The sequence below is a fragment of the Apodemus sylvaticus genome, chromosome 15, assembly GCF_947179515.1.
Source record: "Apodemus sylvaticus chromosome 15, mApoSyl1.1, whole genome shotgun sequence".
Classification (NCBI taxonomy): Eukaryota; Metazoa; Chordata; class Mammalia; order Rodentia; family Muridae; genus Apodemus; species Apodemus sylvaticus.
Window position 1 is genome coordinate 36,240,703 of NC_067486.1, and position 19,933 is coordinate 36,260,635.

Consider the following 19,933-nt stretch of genomic DNA (forward strand, 5'->3'; position numbering starts at 1 on the left):
TTGTTTTATTGCATGTTAATTAGATACAGATAGTATGTTCCTTGGTGTTGTTAATATACATATGCTATGGATAGACTCTGGCTTCCTGGTATCCCCCTACTCCCACAATCCAAATTAAAATCTCTGTAGTTTCTTTGATGTTGTTGATCAGAAGGAGACCTGGAGTAACTCAAGCTAGCCTTGAACCAGCAATCCTCTGCCTTAGCATTTCAGTTGCTAGGATTACACACTTGAACCATGAAAGACTCATTTTTGCCCTGTCGGCTCCTCTTCCATAAACACTGTTCCCAGCTGTGATCATCCTGATGAGAAGGCAAATTTACATTCTCTGTCAGGGGCCACTCCTCTTGTACTTAGTACTTAGATGTGTTTCCTTTCATGTGTCTGCTTCTCCAGGCTGCTGATCCCCAGGGCAGTTTCTCTCATTTTGGTGTCCCAGTGGTTTAAACCACGCTTCTTGGGAAGAGTAGACAGACAGCTTCTGAAAACATCCCTTCCTTGGTACCTACTTCTCCACTGATGTGTGGTTCTGCTCATCCCACCTTTTTCCATTTTTTTTTTTAAATTTGGCGACTTTTTGAAAAATACATGTACCTCCTCTATATTGCTATTGCTCAAATCCAGACCCATTGTCTTTCAGCTATTATGTCATAATAGTGTTTTCTAAAAGTCTCTTCCCTGTCATGAATGTTGCTTTTATTTTCACTGGGCTGTTCATCTTCCTGACCATCAAAATGGTTGTGTTCATTGGAAATAGGCCTTCAGAAACAGATCTGAAGTCATAGTGCTCAACAAGATGGAAGTTTATTTCCCTCTGCCCATGTAAAAGTTATGTAGGTGTGGGATGGCACTTCATGATGTTAGGGATTCAGCCCCAGGATGGCACTCCGATGCTAGGGATTCAACTCTTTTACCTACTCAGTTTGTCATTTGTACTGCTCTTTCTTCTACTTAGCCTCAGGTAGCTCTGTGCAACTTGATTTGAACTGGAAGGAAGTGGTAAAGAGAAGGGGAGGACATGAATCAGAAGCTGACGCATCACTTCAGTTCACATGCATTGCCAAGAAGCAGTGATGTTCTGGACCCCACTGATGCTTCTATATAGTGAATCAGATATACTAGCAAGAACCAGCGTCATCTGTCTCTTCCCAGTTCTCTTCCTGGGGACCTTACTAGTAGCTAGAGTTAGTTTGAAATCAGTCATGGTGGGAGATTTTACACTATGGAAATGGGCATATACTACATGTTAGAGTTCTCTTCTACTTCCAGATAAGTTGTTAAATATTTAACAGACACCACTAATTAGTCTAGATGCGCCTCTCATGGCTAGTAGCTGCCACTGAGGTTGTGAATCAGTATCTCTTGTAAACATTCATGTGCCTAATCTAAAAATAAATTCCTAAGAATTTCTATCCAGTACCATTTCCTAGTAGGAAACTGTGCTATTTTGGGTAGAAAGTTTTATTTTTCTGTGTTTTATCTCTTGCTTTGTATGTTATTAATATATCTTCACTATATTAGAGTCACATATTATATACATATACATATATGTATACGCATATGTATATGATATATATAATAGGCTAAGAGCTCTATAGATCAGAAGAGAAATCTGATTAATAATTGGCTCGTATCTTACATATGACTTAACATGTAAGAAACACCTAGTAAATGTTTGTGTTTTATCTCAGACTTACTGTGTCTTAACATAAACCCTACTGTAAATCTAAAGATTGAGGGCCTTGTATCTCTGTGTCGATTAACTTCTCTGTAAAAGGTCACAAGTCAGTGATTACAGGGATGGGTAGAATGGACTGTGTGCCAAGCACTATGGGTAAGTGCTTAGACATAGTTCCACCTCTTGGCAAGGCATAGAAGATAGGGTGTAATGATAGATGGTGACATTGGTATATGGAATGACAAGGAATTATTAGAAAAGGATTCGACGGGAGAAACTGTATTTGAACATTTGTGTCGTCTTGAAGCACAGTCTTGAACGTGAGTTAGGCTCAGGGTATTCCATGCCTTAGCTCTGTAGTCCCGAAAGTCTGATTTCAAGAGTAAAAACTTTCAAAGTCTTGAAAGCTCAGATTAGGGTCCAGGCTCCACTTGCCCTATAACATTAAAATGTTTTGTTTTGTTGTTTTTCTCTTTGACATAGGGCTGGCCTGAAGCTCGTGATCCTCCTGCTTCACCCTCCTTTGATGTTTGGAATATTTCCTCTCTGCTTCGTCCCCCTTCTTGTTTTCTTCCTCTCTACCCCCTTCTCCTCCCCCACCTCCATCCCATTTTCCTTCTCCCCCTCCACCTTCAAAGTGCTGTGCATATGGCCTGCAAGTGCTCCACCCCTGAGCTGTGGCCTCAGCCCAAGCGTGTATGAATGCTAACTGGTTTCTAGGATGGTTTCTACCACGTTATATGTTTACACAGTTCTCTGCTTACAACAGTGCTCTCCCCCCCCCCCCCCGCCTTCTGTGTCACGTCTAAGATTTTGTCTTTACTCTCCTTATTCTCTGAAGCCACTCTTGACCATTTTATTCTTCCCTTCATTTTCTGTCTAAATTCCCTCGTAGCTCCTCAGTCTTTTCACAGAACATACATATTCCATGTCGTTTCTATTAAGATTTGATCTGTCTATAATTCTTAACAATTACTTTATTATTTGTATGGGTGCTTTCTTTCCCTAAATGCCTGTTGCCCACAGAGGCCAGAATAAGACATTGGGTTTCCTAGAACTGAAGTCAAAGTCAGTGACAGCTGTGAGCTGCTGGGTGCATGGTAGGAATCAAACCCTGCCCCTTTGGAAGAGCAGCCAGTGTTTAACCACTGAGCCATCTCTCCAGCCCCGTGACTTCTGTATTTTTCACTGCATTCTTTGAGGATGGCAACCATAACTTAATTTATCTTTGCACCCTGGTCCCTAGTAAAGTTATTTCATCACAGTAGCATTTACTCTAATTTTAGTCCCCTTTGTCCGTGCTCCAGCATAGTGACTATGCTTCCACTGGTAATTTCCTGGGGTGTCTTTCAATTCAGACTCAACGACAACAGTTTTTTTTTCTGGCCATGATTTGCTCCACCACCACCATCATCATCATCTTCATCATCATCGTTATCATCATTGCTAGAGCCTTTATTAATTCTCCTGCCTATGCCTCCAAAATGCTAAGAGACAGTTACACACCACCATGCCTGATTTATGTAGTTCTGTGGCTTTATCTCAAGCAGCCAGGCAGGCACTCTACCAATGGAAGGACCTCCCCAGCCCCTGGCTCCCCATTTAAGTTCCTGTGTGATCCTGATTCTGTGAAGTTGGTCTGCTTTTATTACATCTAGACTTACCCCACTTACCCTTGTATCTTTTTAGTAATGAACTTTAGCAGCAGAAACATGGCTTGTAATGACTCTACTCAATGTTTTAGGCAGTGCAAAGGCCGCTGTTGGGTGCTTCCTGAGAGGGAGTGTGGGAACTTGCGTGCCTGTTTCTCAGTTATAACTAATCCTAGAACGTGCCTCCTGATATAGCACATTAAATGTCTTCTTAGATGTAGCAGCCAGTCACTGTACACAGCTACTAAGTTTGTAAGACCTTAACTAACCATTTAACTCTCTTACCTCTCCTAGAAGTGGCCTGTCACTCACCTTCAGATAGGCGAGCACTATTTTAATCACTGAATCATATAACTGATATGTCGGGGACCCTCAGTAGCTCCCCACTTCCTGTTTTCAGGACCCTGTTCAGCTGGGTCTTTACGTGTATTCACTGGTAGTGAATTCTTGACATGTAGGTACTGGGGAGACTGAAGCAGGAGAATCACAAGTCAGAGGCCAACCTAGGCTGCAAAAGAGGTCTCATCTCAAATCGGAACCAAATTAAAGCTGTTGCAAATTTGATCTAGTGTTGATGTTCAATCCCTTATCGCTTATTTGATTTCTCACTTATCGTGCGTAGTTAGCCTTGCTCCCTGGCCTTAGTCGAACACATCTACTGTAGCGAGTCTTCTGTGTGTCTCTGGGATTGTTTCAGCCTCTGGTGATCATTGCTGCTCCTTGGCAAGTATGGCAATGTGCCTGTACAGTTTACATTTTCAGATGCGCACTTCCTCTTCTCACTCCAAATCCTCCAATTATAAATTTACTACAGCATACAAGTAATATTTTCCTATAGAACTGAATTTGAAATCTCTTTGCAGGATGCCCTTAAAAATCTCTTTATTCCAATTGTAGCTTTAATTTACCTGATTTGAAAAGAATTGCCTTATTCTCTGCAGCTTCTTGCATTTTTGAGTTTTCAAATTTCTTTCCTTTTTAAAAATATTCCTGACTTTCCTTATTCTTCCGTAGAATTTGTAATAGATCCCTTGAGTGGCATGATGTTGAAATCATAAAAACTGATTGGAGAATAGAGAACCTTAACATAAGAACCCCTTCATTCAACATGTAATTATTAAGTGCCTATTTTATGTTACTTGCTAATATTATAATAATTAAATTAAATAAACAGCTTGGCAGTGGTGGAACATGCCTATAATCCCAGAACTCAGGAGGCATGTGGATCTCTGAATGCTACCAGCCTGGTTCACGGAGCAAGTTCCAGGACAGCCAGTGCTACACAGAGAACGCTGTTTTGAAGAAACGATGACAAAAAACAATACAAACAAACAAAAACTGAATTCTTAACTGTGTGTAGTGAAAATTCTAGTTGGATGTTGATATTATTAACCCTTCTCTCACAGAAATGTGTTTGAAAGAAGTGTTTATTACATTAGCAAGTGATTTTTCTATTTTATAATGACATGGATAAGTCTTGTTATGTGATTTCTGTTGTAGAGATAAACTGATGCTATTAAAGCCTAAAGATTCCTTTTGCTTTTCTGTATCATTTGCAACAGAACATCCTGAAGACGTAGCTCCCACTGTTGGATTTTCTAAAATTGATCTGAGACAAGGAAAGTTTGAAGTTACCATCTTTGACTTAGGAGGTGGAAAAAGAATTCGGGGAATTTGGAAGAATTATTATGCTGAATCCTATGGGGTAATATTTGTTGTGGATTCCAGTGATGAAGAGAGAATGGAAGAAACAAAGGAGACAATGTCGGAAGTGCTAAGACACCCTAGGATATCAGGAAAGCCTATATTGGTGTAAGTAATAGTAATGTTGCTGTAAACACGGGCAGGAGCATTAGCCAAGGGCTGATTATCTAAGTGAGCCAAGGTGGTCACCCAGTTGCTTGTAAGTATATTATTATGTTGCTTTTGATAAGAATTAAAGAATTGAGGCTGCTATGAGCAGACTTCTTAATTGGATTTTTTAGTATCTTTAGTCCCTGTTCTGCAGATGGAACCCTTAGACATGCTAGGCAAGTGCTCTGCCATTGAGCCTTGCCATTGGTCCTTTTCCAAAACAAAAGTCTGCCAGGTAGCCTAGGTCCACCTTGTATTCTGGATCCTCCTGCCTCAGCATAGTGAGTTGTGTGCTACGTGGAACTTCCTCTTTTAATAATTTATGTTTTGTCATCGTCCTTTTCCCCTTTAAGACAGGGTCTCACATAGCTCAGGTGTGCTTGAGATAAGCCAAGGATGACCTTAAATTTTAGATCCTCTCACCTCTACCTTCCAGGGTGTGGTTACAGGTGTGACCCACCCAGGGCCTTGTGTAGCAAGACATTCCCCTCCCAACTAGCTGAGCTGCCTCCCCCACTACAGTTCTTTTCTCTGTAGTGTAGTTTTTGAAAGTTACTCAAATGGATCTTTCTCTAATGACACTTTAATATCTCACTCTAACTTTTCATATTCCCCTATGGTACGTGTGATCTGGCTTTATTGTCACAGCCATATGCTTATAGCATTTTGTCCTTAAGCCAGAACATTCAAGACATAGATAAGGGATATTGGTATTCATGGCATTTGTGCTCTGTGAACACCAGATGGCGCTGTAACGAGAGACAATGCAAACCAAAGCCCATCAGCTCAGATTGCTCTTCAGGGGAAGTTAGTATTCGCTCTCATTCTTGTAACAAGAATTCATTGTTAAGGTATAAAAACCATCAAACCATCATGGTTACATTATGAAAAATGTAAAAGGAGTTTCTTCCCTGTGCTTCTCAATAGCAGATGAAGATTTTTAGAACAGACCATTTAAAGCTTTGATTATAACAGTTAACATTTTATTTGGGTCATTTATTGGTAAAGCTTTGCTTGTAAACTTTTAAATGTTTGATTAAAGAGGTTGCCTCACCTATAAAGTTGAGTCTCACTGTTACAGAATCCGAAGTAAGATATTAACAGAAGTGTATATGAAAGGGGACCTTTGTTGAGACCTACAGGCTAAAAAGTAGTGTTTTTAAATGTTTAAGCAGAGACTCATTGGTTCTAAAGTAAAACTAAAATATTAATAAATTAGTCATCGATGGGGGAAGTTCATGTATTTTTATCCAAACAGTCATTTATTTATTTTTCTTCATTTTTTTATTTTTTCTTTTGTTCAATTATATATCTATGCTTGTATTAATGGTACAAAACACTATTTGGTTAGCTATGAAATAAGCTGGGAAGGTTCATTACAAAACTTAATAAATTGACATTTTTGTCAGGCCTAGTTCATAGCAATGTCTTTTGTTTTGACACTCCAGATTTTGTACCCCTCCTGGATCACCCTCTGACTGCCCCCTACCCCATACGTTCTTCCACTCCCCTGTTTCTACGAGGTGTCCCCAACCCCCAACCCCCAACCCCACCAGACCCCTCCACTCTCTGGGCCTCCAGTCTCTTGAGGGTTAGATGAATCCTCTCTGACTGAACCTAGACCTGGCAGTCCTCTGCTGTGTGTGTGTTGGGGGCTCATGTCAGCTGGTGTGTGCTGCCTGGTGGGTAGCCCTCCTCTCTCTCTCGTGCAGTCTTGGAAGTCGCTTTTAGAGAGTTAATAAATCACCCAGTCTATCACCTTTTTGGAGTTTGGTTGAGTTGTCTAGTACTTTTTCTCCAGAATAACTTGGAAGCTACTGCTTAAAATTTCTCTTCAGGATCTTATGAATTGTACATGGGCTAGTCCAGTGTAGCTATTGGAGTAGTGAGGTGTCTTATTATACAGCAATGTGTCTTTACTGCAGTAGAAACTCCTGAGTCATGTAACCAGCTGTTCCTTAGACACAGATGTGATTGACTTGACTAGCTTTATCACGAGTCCTCTACTGATGGACGTTATTGGGCCTGTTGGCATAAGCTCTGTCTTGAGGTGTCACCCCCTTAGCTGTCGTCATTTACTTACACTGTAGACTTGCACTCACAGCCTGCTCCTGCCATATGTCACACTCTTCTGTCCCCACCATACTCTTAGAGCTTGGCTGTGGTGCTAGGCGTTAGCATGTTGTCATGGACCTTCTGCACCACTGGGTTCATGCCAGACCTCTGGTCTGAGCCTTTATGGCTCTCAGTGTAGATGAGGATTTGAATGCTGTGCCCGCCTGTGAATTCAGACAATGAAAGCATGGTGTGCAGAGTGTTCCTAGTGTTCTATAAATGGATTTGAATACTATTGCTGATGATACAGTGTTTCCAAGTGTTACATGAATTCAAACCACTTAAATCAATTTGTGTGTTAACATGAATCAAAAAGTCTGTAATAGATTTTTTTTCATTTGTTATTTTTGTCTTCTGTTTGCAGAGCTAGCAGTTTTCCAATATTATTCCATCAACTCTTTTAAAAATTAGCTTTCTCTTTCAGATAGTTACATTAAGAAAAAACGTACTGTGTTTACTTTGTTGAAGTGTGGAAATAAAGTATACAAAATATTCAGCTACTGATTAAATATGTTGTACTTGTTGCTTAGGTTAGGGTAACACTAACCAGTTGAAGACATAGCCATTTGACATTGTTTATCATAGCATATTATGGTCTGAACCCAGGTGCCCATCAACACCATGGACCAGAACACGATCAAGTCGTTTGTTAAAAAAAAAAAAAAAAAAAAAAAAAAAAAAAAGGATAAGTAGGTATCAGCATGTTAAGTGACATTATCTAGAGACAGATGGCAAATATAATTTTTGTCTTATATGTCTTGTATATTGAATCTAGAATCTAAGGTGGGAGCTGGGGGGGGGGCAGATGGGCAGCGGGGAAGAAAGAAGACCTGAGAGTAGTTAGGCAACTACCAGAGACTGGTAAAAGAAAGACAAGAAGGTGGATATGCTCAAGCACAAAAGTGCATGTGTGGAAATGTCCTTGTTGAACCTATCAATATGTATAGCTGTAATATGATAAAAATGTGGCAATGAGACAATATTATTCACTGCTTTGCAACAAGTTTGTGCTTCATTTCTGTTATAAAAGCATGATAAAATACTAACAGAAAATATTTATAAATTCACCTGGTTATAATTGAATTAATGTATATTAAATAATACTTAATAATCTGAGTTTTCATTATGAATAACTTAAGAACAGCTATTACGAAGTATCAGTAAAACTAAATAAAGATTTCAGAAGAACATGGAGATAATTGCCATAATCATGCAGTCAATTGTTGTTTATCATGTCTTAATGAATCTTTTCTATGATATGCTCCTTTAAGCATTTTAAACTAGGATATATGAAGCATGTTTTCTGTGTTGATGCTTGGTATCAACACTATCCCAGCACACTTCCCGCGGGCCCAGAGTGCTACCTGGATCTCCTTGTGGCGTCTTTCAGGGTGTTTGAACCCTTCCCTCTGATCTCATTTCTTCATTCACTCTTCCTCCCTTAACTCAATTGGCAGTTCTGTCTTAGGGTTCTTTAAGAAACAGATTGCAACACAAAATTTCTCTCACTTTTCCTCCCACCCTGGCCAAGACTTTGACCAGGTAGAGCTCTACGGTGAGTAGACAATCCTGAAGCGATGTGGAATGCAAGGACTGTAGGATACCTAATAGCAAGAAGCACAGAGCACTGTGCCAAAGGCACTGGCCCACAAGAGGAACTCGCTCCTAATACTGCAGAGAGAAGGAAGGAAGTGCAACAGTTAGGGCTGCGATGTGCAGGACCAGTGAAGATGGGTTGGAGCAGAAAGGCTGCTTCCATTGTGCGAGGAAGGGAAGCACACAAATCAAATCTGAGGACCGAGTAAGTCTGGTGGTAGGAAAGCACTCTTAGAGACTCCGGCTGTTGGTTGGACTTGCATAGAAAATCAATTAGAAACTCACATCCTGACACATAGGCAAGTGAGAAACACTTCATAAGACGCTGTTAAGTTCCAGCCAACACGTAAAGTAAGGCTGATGGAATGACATGGTCCTCAGGATGGCTTTCTAGGATGAGCAGTTGGGAAGGACTTTCTCAAAGGCAATTATTTTTTCTAACAACAGTGGCACATATTTCATTGGAGAGAAATATTCCTCCATAATAACAGCAGAAACAAAAACATGATTACCATGCTGCTTTCCTGTGTAAGAAATAATAAGAGTTTACCAAAAAACAAAACCAAAAAAGCATACATTAATGAAGAAGCATCACCTTCATGAGTCGGAAGACTAAATATCTTTCTGCTGTCTAGCACACCCACCCGCTGACCCGTGGCAGTGTTCAAGTGAACATAAAATTGGTGATTAAAGGACAGGTTTATTTCAGCATAAGAAACAGGTGTATTGAAACTCCAGAAAGAGTGGCCTACTCCATTAAAGAAGAAGGACAGTGCAGCCTATGCACAGAGAGCAAAAGGAAGCCCGGAAGTAAAAAAAAAAAAAAAACCAAGAAGGTTCACCAAACAACCAAGGAACAGAATGGCCTCAGGGTGCATTCCTGTGTGCTGCAAGCTCCCTGGAGACGGAGTCTGGAGGAGGAGGTCGCTGGTGAAGACTGCTTGGGCCTCGTCATTACCGCTGCATTTATTTATCCTATTTTTCTTTATTGCTTGCTTTATCATAAAGTGGTATCGCATAGTCAAGAACACGAGTGCCTTTTTCTTTGACTTCTCCAGCCCTCTCTCGAATCTGTATGCAATTCAGATTCTTGTTGGGATCCCAGTTCACAAAAAGCACGGACTTACCTCATCTTAAGTCTCATGCTTGGCTGTCCCAGTCACATTAGATTCTTCACCAAAATTATGGCTGAGTTTTCCCAAGCCCCAGTGATCACCAATTTTACTCACCTGTCTGGGTATAAAGATTTAAGAGGGCCGGGGAGTAGGAGGCAAAGGCAGACAGATTTCTGAGTTCGAGGCCAGCCTGGTCTACAGAGTGAGCTCCAGGACAGCCAGGGCTACACAGAGAAACCCTGTCTTGAAACAAAACAAAACAACCCTCCACCACCACCAAAAAAAGACTTAAGAGGCATTTTAGTTTCATTGTGATGCATTGTGGCATCCTTTGAGGTCTTATTTTATACAACTCTTAATTACCAAAATATTGTCAAATAAGCTAGGTTAATAAAGTAGTTATTGCTTAGTTGAATATTCACCTTAAGAGTGCAAAAATGCCCAATTGAACTCGGTAATTTTTCCAGAGATGTATGATCTTTCACTTTTACCTAATAGATTACCAGTGCATTTTAAGTAGATTCTTGTCTTGTGTCACTGGCTTTAGCAGTTTCTGTAATGTTAGTAGGTAAATACTGAGGGGCAAAATGACCATTTAACAATGATTACATATATATGACTAGACTCATGAAATGAAGACAACCAAGTCTAGACTCTGAAAAGTGGACACCTTACCCCTAAACTCTGAGAAAGTTTCTAAAGTAAAGTCTTTATTTGGAGCCACAGCACGGGCAGCAGCAACAGCACAGGGCCCGGCAGGGGTTTCTTCTTTTGTATTTCACAGCCAGTCCAAATTTCTCTTTGGTGTTGTTAACATAATCTTTTGTGCTGTTCACCAGTACCTCGATGTTGTTGATGCTCTCTCCTTGTTCCTCTACTAGAAGAGAGATCTGAATGAATAGGTCCCGGAGGTCCTTCACTTGGTTCTCCAGATTCACAAGTTCCTTGTGTCTCTGCTCAATCTCTGAGAGCTGAGCTTTAGTGATGCTGGTCTCCGTAAGCAAGCTTTCGTTGAAAACTTCCCATTTCCCAAGGTGAAGCATGTCATTCACTTCCTCTTCAGAAACTTCTTTCCCGGCCACCTCAAGCTGGCGGACAATAAATGTTTTGCACTTTTCTTGCTTTAAAGCAAGTGTGTCGTTGTATAGAAACATGGTTTGCTGGAAGCGGCGGAACATGGCAGCGTACTGAGACTTCAGTATCCTTGTGATCACTGAGGACGGGCCATTTTCGACCTCTGACTTTTTCACTTCTTTGGCCACGTCACCCAATGCTCTGTTTATGTGTTCTGCTTGGATTTTTATCTCCTTTGCAATGGTAGAATCTCTTTTAAGTAGACTGAACCTTCTCATGGAAGCCACTAGACTTTTCTGTTGCTGTCCAAATCTTTGAACATCATCCACGAAGCTGTTAATATTCTCCTGTAGCTTGTGGAGCTCCTGTAGGTGCCTCTCAGCCACAGGCTCTCTCTCGTAAATAACAGCTTGCTGGACAAGCACCCCTTGTTCCTCGTCCGCAAACACCTGACTGTCCCGAGAGAGTTCTATTTCCTTGGTTTTCTGTTTTAACTCTTGAAGTCGGTCTTTCATCTTTCTTTTTCCTCTAAGAAACAGAAACAGTGGAATTGAACAAAGGAGTTGGTGGTTTTCCCCATCAGCAGTTGGGGTGAGATAGCTATGTGTCTCTTAGCAAAAGTTGTTCTTGTTTTCTAACAAGAAGTCTTAAAAATTGAGGATAATACCGAGACATGATGTCTAAGGCAAAAGTACATATGGCAAATTCTAGGCTATCCTAGGCTACATAGGAAATCTGAGGCTAACCTGAGCTATATAGTAAGAACTCAGCAAAAAAAGAAAAAGAAAAGAAAAGAAAAGAAAGAAAATTACAAATAATTTCATCCTAGGGAACTACCAAAATAGGAAAAGTAATGCAAGATAATTTAGGAATTATTTTGGATGGTATCTCATTTATTTGAGTGTAGTAGCTGAGAAAGCAATGGATACAGCTTCCCTCAAATAAGTTCATCAGTGTCATAGTCTAACATGATTTCCTGTTAGAAAAGTTGCTTTAAAGTGAACTTTAACCTCCTAAAATTACCATTGATAAAGATAGCTTTCCTACTTAATTTAGCGTGTGTCATGTTTGAAATAGATGCATTTTTCTGGGGTTGGGGATATGGTTCAGCATGTTCAGCTCGCAGCCATACGGAACTTGAGTTCCAGGGATCAGTGCCCTTTTCTTGTCTTTGTAGGGACTGGGTATGTGTGCATATGGTACACATACATACATTTAGACAAAATATACATATACATAAGAATCTTTATATATTCATACTCATTTTCTAAATATGCATAATTCAATTAAAACCAACATAATGTCAGAATAAATTCTATATGGATTTTAAGCAATATATGTAATACGGTTTTTGAATTAGCATACTTTATATAGCCTTGTTTTCTATTGTATATATGAAAGATATTGTTGATTTTATTATGCTTATTTCTCATTCCTGCAGTTGTTTCCAAGGATCTCAAAATTCCTAGGGCAAAATGTGTAGGAATTCATATCACGATATATCTTTAGATACTTGAGAACATGTTTATATGCAATCTTATCTGAGAATTGCTGATTATATTCACATTTTCACCTAGTGCTCCTAATTGTCCATAACATCTCAAATCAAATGGATATGTTATGTATAACATATATAACAATAAGGTAGTGATAAACATACACACATAAATATTTAAATGATTCAATGCTACTGTTATTAATAAACCACTATATAATTTTCTTAATCCTAGAGTTTGGAAAGGCACGTAATGCCTTCCATAGTTCTGAAAAGGCTGAGTGGGAATGTAAACTGCTCACTGATCTCTTGGCGTTTTCTTAATATGGAGTAGATAAAGCTCTCGAAGGATGTAGTACTATGACACTCAATGTTTATACAGTTTTTTAAAATCATCAATTTGAATCTTTTCACATGCACATATAGTTATATATATTTATAATGCTTAGTGTGGTATTATTTTAGTCTCTGAAATTGCATTGATATTCAGGGATTAAAGTAACATTAGGCATATACTAAATGTAAAAGTAATATATATATGGAAAGAATTTGAAATGTCAAGTACTTTAGAAAGCATCCTCACATCTACAAAACTGACTTGGTTTTATAGCAGTGATCTGTGACAAAATGTTGGATTTTAATACATGCTTATAATCAGGGCCACCAGAATAGTAAGTACAAGTGTAATAAGTTAAGAAACATATTCGTACCACTTAATTTATGCTATTTGTGGTACATTGAGTGTAGGATGCTGTGCAATGAAAACACATAAATTAAGAATTCCCAAAGGAATGTAGAGGGTAAGAACAGAGAACCATACAAAGAGGAAAATCAATGAAATATATTTAAATCATTGTCCGTATATGAGGAGATCTCTTTATAGTCAGCAGATTTATAATTTTTATCGAGCCACATGTAGTTAACACAGTTTCTAGTATTATAAATTATAGAAATTAATATGTATTTTGTATATATATTTCATATAAAGTTCCAGTTAAGCTTGAAATTCAATGGGATAGGCATAACCATTGAATGTTATAGGATAGGATGTTCTCTATAAATTTTTAAATTAGATTTATTACTTGTGTTATCTCTGTGTGTGTATGTGTGTGTGTGTGTGTGTGTGTGTGTGTGTGTGTGTGTGTGTGTTTGATGCATGTCACAGTATATGTGTAGGGATCAGGAGACCATGCATAAGATTGACATTCTGTCCCCAAGATTTAGGTCTCAGGGAATGAACTCGAGTCATTAAGCTTGGCAAGTGTCTACTTTTCCAACTGAACCATCTTGTCAGCCCCTCAATCAAGTTTGAAATTTAACAATAAGACAGAAAATTCTTAATAAAAAATAAAAATGTAATAGAAAAACAAAAGTATTTTTGGACAGCAAGGCATAGCAGGGAGAAACATTTCCAAGCAGGCCAGAGAATCTGTGTTCAACCCTGGAATCTCACAATGAAAGGCTGTCTGTACAACCTGGTTCGACATAGCATCATTCCAGAGGTCTAGAGTGGGAATTACATGGGAGGAGTGTTAATCCCTGGTCCATGTCCTGAACAAATTGGGTAAAAGCTGAGGAGATGGTTCAGTGTGAGCACTTGCTGTAGAACCATGAAATCCTTCTCTGTGTCCACAGCACCCATGAAAAATGTAGGAGTGGCCACATATGCCTGTAACCCGTGCTGGGGAGGACCGAGGCTCACCGGGGTTGGTCAGCTGGTCATCCTAGCCACACACCAATCAACACTTGTTCAGTGAGAGATGGAAACCCTGTCTCAGTGAGGTGAAGTGTGATAGAAGAAGATACTTGATCTTCTTTGGTCTCTGTACTGCAGAGAGTTGTGCAAATGCACACATACATGCAGTCATATGCCAAGTATACATATAAAATGCAGATAAATATAAGAACACTTTTTTCTTTATATTACTATGTTATTGATGTGAAAATGCAAGCATGTAAATAGAATTAGCTTTCTTTTTTTCTGCTCTATACCAGACATGCATATAAAGTAGATGATGTTTACATGGTCAGCTATATATTGGTGTGCATCCTATTGCTGATGAATACTATAGTATCGATTTATTTCTTTGGAATATTGAACATGTATAAAGTTTCTTTATATTATTAAGTTATATTTCTTGGCAATAATTTTTTTCAGGTGGCCATTAACTTCGGGCTACCCTCTTGAAGGTGGGCAAGTGTACTCATTGTGTCCTTTGGAGTATTATATTATGTGGGAATGCCTTCAGTGCCCTGCTATGGATTCATTTTAATGTGGTTTGATTGGTTCCATTTGGAGCCCATGGCATTTGTCCAATATTGTCCAGATAGTGGAAGAACAGGTCCTGAGGCTGCAGACATCTCTCATGCTAGAAAGCTTGCTCAGTCGTGCATGATATTCTACTTATAGCATCACAAAAAGACACACAAACGTGTGTTTATGTTTGTGTATAGTAGGCAGGTAGATAGATGATTGACAGATAGATGATAGATGTATTATAGATGGTAGATGGATAGATTAGATTAGATCAGATCAGATCAGATCAGATCAGATTAGATTAGATTAGATAGATCTGGAGAGAGATAGTTGTCTCAGTTTTCTGTGATTTTTGTAGTTCACATGGGTACCTTATGTCCTGCTGTAATCCTGGACAAATTAAAATTGATATTTCTATGTTTGTACAGAATATGTTCTGTTTTTTTCTAGTTCATCTTGGAAATTCAGTTTATTTCCTGTAATATCTGAACCCTAAGTCCTGCCCTCTAAGATAGACTATTCTTTTCTAGTCCAGTGTAGTTGTGTTTATTTTCTGTTTGTAATTGTGGTTATGGCCCCTCTTCATTTCTAGAACTGCTAGTTTGTGCTATTTTAAAAACTATTAGTATAATTTTAAATTGATTTTTTTTCTTTTTGTTTGTTTGAGACCCAGTTTCTCTGTTTACCACTGGTTTCTGGCACTAACTGTATACCAGGCAAGCCTTGGACTCAGAGATTCACCTGCCTCTGCCCTCCCAGTGCTGGAAATAAAGGCATGCACTACCACTGCCCTAAATTGATGGTTCCAAAGTTAAGGTTATATCAAACATTCTTCTACATTTCAGACAGAAGGGAAGCAGTTCTAAAATGGCTGTCTGTCTTGATGCAGCAGAGGTGAGGACCTTGGCAGTGGTAACACTTTCAGCATTTTCTTCTAGTCTTGTGTGTCTGTGTACTCACTTAGGGTAAGTGCTCAGATGCACTTCCATGCTATCTACATGAATTTCTAGCCGGTGATGCTCATAACTATTTGCCCTGCTGTGTCCTGTTTAATTTTATAGCCATAAGTTAGAATCTAAGCACACTTGGATTTAAATGTTGAATGTAGTTCATGAAAGTATGAAGTATGAAACTCCTAAGAAATTATAATTGGTTTGGCTAGATGAAATTCATGAGATCATTATTTCCTGCAATTTTCTTAGTGTGGTAGAGGTCTGTCCATAGAAGATAAGATCATCTCTCAGCACATTTAACTTACTACTATATGATTTTGAATTTGACTCATTATGCTGACTATATGTGAGAGTTTATGCATAGTTAGTATTTGAGTAAAGAAAAGACAGGGTGATGGCTGATGCACATGGCCATAACTTGTAATAGTTTCTTGTGATAAAGAGGAAAGCACATGGGAGTGACTCAGAGGAAACTTTCTCCACCCTGTTACAGAGAATGCAGGTTCCTGGAGCCATGCATGAACATGCATTACCTAGAACCTTTCGAAATATACTGTTGGATGGTGGTGGTATATGCCTTTAATCCCAGCACTTAGGGTACTGGGAGATGCAAATTCTCTGTGAGTTCTAGGTCAGCCTCATCTACAGAGTGAATTCCAGGATAGTCAGGGCTACACACTGAAACCCTGCCTGTCTTGAGAGAGAGAGAGAGAGAGAGAGAGAGAGAGAGAGAGAGAGAGAGAGAGAGGCGGAAATACACCACGGGATATGTGTTTAATATGTTTATGGAATAATTAAAAGTAATTTATTCTTTCTGTAGTTACTATGTTGATAAGCACTTTAGGAAATGCATTTTATTTCTGTCTATAAAGGCAGCATTCCACAGTTCTCTAGTTCAAGGTTAAAATGGGGACTTTTACTGTATATATTCTCTAGGCTTGAATTAGCTAACATTTTCAGTAATATATTCTCTTAGTAGTCTTAAGATTCAATGTAGATGTATTGTCTTGTTTAACAACTTGTTTTGTAAAATCGTTTCTCTTCTTATTGAGTTCTGAAATAAAACAACTTTTGCTTATCTGATTCAGGTAAGTAGAATAAAGTAGTTCATGAAACTACTTCATTTCATATTCAGTTTCAAACTGCAAAGCCTTCAAGAGAGATCCTTGTATATTGCATGAGGCCAACTTCATATCTACTTTTGAAATAGTTATAAAAGTTATTATGTTGATTTGAATGAGTATTAAATTTAAATATGGTAACAATTACAACTTAGGAAAATACATTTCATTTAAATTGTGCATATTTAAATGTTAAGTTGATCCAATAGCTTGAAAAATCTATGATAAGTTTTATAATTTCAGTACATTTAACAAATTATCTGAAGCATTAGAATATTTGAGTGCTTGTGTGTTTTGCAGTAATCCCAGCAAAACTCATTTAGAATTCCTTCAAGTTGGTGTTAGCAGATCCTGGGAAATAAGAATGAACCAATTATTTTTCTGTCAAATTTGGACATAAAGTTTTGTTCAATATTTAGTGTTGTAAGTCCTGTCTAAAATAAGCACAGCATCATTAATTTATTGTCTATAAAGAAAGAATTTCAGATTTGTTTTCATGGTATCGGTTTTCTAATTTTTCCAAAATGAGGTGTTTTTATAGATTTAAAGTAGTGATTTATATTATCTATGGTTGGTAACTACACCTTACTCCTCTTCAGTTCATCATAACAAAGAGTAGGTCTGCTGCCGGTAACTCTGTTCTGATCTAAACAAGAAAGGAACTAAATGACATGCAGAGACATTCTTTGCTGTCACAGTTTGCCTGGATTTCAGGAGTGGGGACAGAGAGAATGAGAATGAGAATATAATTCACTTACCTAGGTGTCTTGCTCTTGTTTGCCCATCCAGGGAGTTAGAGTCCTTAGTCTGAGAGAAAATCCAATTGCCATGGAGTCTAATGCTTGATCAAATGTTAAATCAGTCTAAACCACAGGCTCCCTTATGGTTCTCATACAGTTAATTGAAAGCCAAACAGTGAAGTCAAATAAGTTGGAGATAAAGTTGTTCATTTGCTGTAACTCTCATATGAGAGGTGCGGAGTGCTTACTTCACACCTGGAGAATCTGGTTCTGCCTGTTCCTCACCTGTTCCTTAGATTAAAGGAAGATCGTTTTCACTGCTGCTCCTTGGTAGCAGGAAGTCCTTGTTAAATTGTTGATACATTCCCTGTACTGAGTCTACATTACTTGCAGAATGCCTTCCTTGTGAAAAATGCTCTTGTATCTAGACAAAGGTTTACTTGCAGATTTTAAATCTTAAAAGTACAGGATGAAATAGCCATATGTAGACGTGGAATGAAGCGTAGTGTGCAGATGTTTATATTCCATTTATGATTACATTCTCTTCTGTTTGAAAATCTCATAGGGCTTAACTCACGAAATTATGGACATTTAGAAGAGGCAAAGAGGACTTGAACCTTCCACCCTCTTTTCTTTGCATACTGTTAGTTTTATGTTGAGTAAGTCTCTCTAATTTCCACTATAGAATCGCAAAGCTATACAGTACTGTTTTTTTTATCTATTATACCAATATAGAAATACAAAATCAATTTCTACCAGGAAGAAATACAAGGAAACTTGGGAATGGAAGTTCTTTCCTTGTATCCACTTTCCAAGACCTAGTTTTTGGTGTTAGCACCCCTACTGTAGATAGTGCTTCGAGGTAGGATGAACGTTGCTGTAAATAAAGTCAAATCTAGATTAATTCTTTGAATTTCCCTTCTTCAAATCTTTTCTTTCCCCTCCCCCTCCCTGTATTGTGAATGCTTCCTTCATAATACTGTGTGAGAGCCGAAAATAAATACTATGCTGCAAGATGACCGAAAGGATGCTGGTCTAGCTTTGTGATGTGTCTGTTTGCAGCTTACAGTGAAATCCTGTAGATATCTTATTGTACATGGAGATAATTTCAGGATGATTTCTTATTGTGCATTGAGATAATTTCAGGATTGATTTTGTGTTTAAAAAAATGACAAAAAGCAACATGCTATCCATAGCAGTCAGTCGTAAACATTGAAATGTTACCTACACGTATGTTTCTAGTTTATAGGAAATAGTATGAAGCTGAAGTAAGAAATAATGAAGATGATTGTGCATAGAAAGGGCTGGGACAGGAAAGACTGATTTCTACGGTCATTCTGTCTAGCCACTCCAGGGTGAAGTGGGTTGCAGCGCACATGTTTTTAAGTAGAAGGCCTGTCATATTCGCACCCCAGAAAGTAGCTTGCTTCTTCTTCTATTGGAGGTTTTTGTTATTGGTCTATCGGTTGCTTGCACTTTCTTGCTGGTAATCTTTTCTTTGAGGTATCAAGTTCTTTCCCAGTGAATTTTAGAACAGTAACTATGAAAAGTTATAAAATCTATTCTACAGTATTCCCTGAACCGGCTTGCTCTAGAACCAGTAGATTTAAATAGTGGGAACAGATGACCATGAATAAGACACCTCAGATGCCGCCTGTGTGTATTTGCTGTACAAATACAAATTCCTCTTCCTAGGTTGGCAAATAAACAAGACAAGGAGGGGGCTTTAGGAGAAGCAGATGTGATCGAGTGCCTCTCTCTGGAACAGTTGGTCAACGAGCACAAGTGCCTGTGTCAGATAGTAAGTTCTGTTGTCATTGTCCTTGTTACTTGTTAAGATGGTTCAGAAAACTTGGTTTTTATAAAAGTGATAGTAAACGAGAAAGTCATCTTTGGGAGTCTTGCTTGTCATAGGTCAACTGTAAAAAATACATCCAAGTTTGACAACCTGAGTTCAGTTCCTGGGATCCATGTGGTAGGAGGAGACAACAGGTTCCTGCAGGCTTTCTGCTGAACTCTTGTTCTGCTGCATGTTTGCTACACACCCACAAATTAATAAATACATGTGAAAGGAAATGAAAATAATTCAAAATCATTTTTATGCTATAAACTGCAGTCACTGCTTAGTTAGTAGTGATTAGTGCTGTAATATCTCTTGTTTTGGGGGGATTTTGTTTGTTTGCTTGGTTTTCTTTGCTAACTTCTAGAAACTTTCCTACATGGTTTCAAAGATTTTATGTTTGCTATTTATTTTAGTTACTGCTGATTGAATCAGTTTTCAGC

The 19,933-nt window shown here is 38.6% G+C and overlaps 2 protein-coding genes across 4 annotated transcripts in view; one reads left to right on the forward strand and one right to left on the reverse strand.

The window, feature by feature from the left end:
- Arl13b (ADP ribosylation factor like GTPase 13B) overlaps window positions 1-19,933 on the forward strand; it is a 53,909-nt gene that overhangs the window by 13,290 nt on the left and 20,686 nt on the right. For all 3 annotated transcript variants that reach the window (XM_052158694.1, XM_052158695.1, XM_052158693.1), the window contains exons 3-4: window positions 4,893-5,142; window positions 19,346-19,451. In XM_052158694.1, coding sequence (XP_052014654.1) covers window positions 4,893-5,142; window positions 19,346-19,451 — 356 coding nt within the window. The remainder of the gene's footprint in view (window positions 1-4,892; window positions 5,143-19,345; window positions 19,452-19,933) is intronic.
- Window positions 10,468-11,599, reverse strand: Stx19 (syntaxin 19). The gene has a single exon (XM_052158696.1). It carries the CDS (start codon window positions 11,597-11,599, stop codon window positions 10,721-10,723), a length of 879 nt encoding a protein of 292 aa, XP_052014656.1. The 3' UTR covers window positions 10,468-10,720.

Coding starts and splice junctions, on each gene's coding strand:
- Stx19 (XM_052158696.1), bottom strand. CDS start 11,599: ATGAAAGACCGACTTCAAGAGTTAAAACAGAAAACCAAGGAAATAGAA.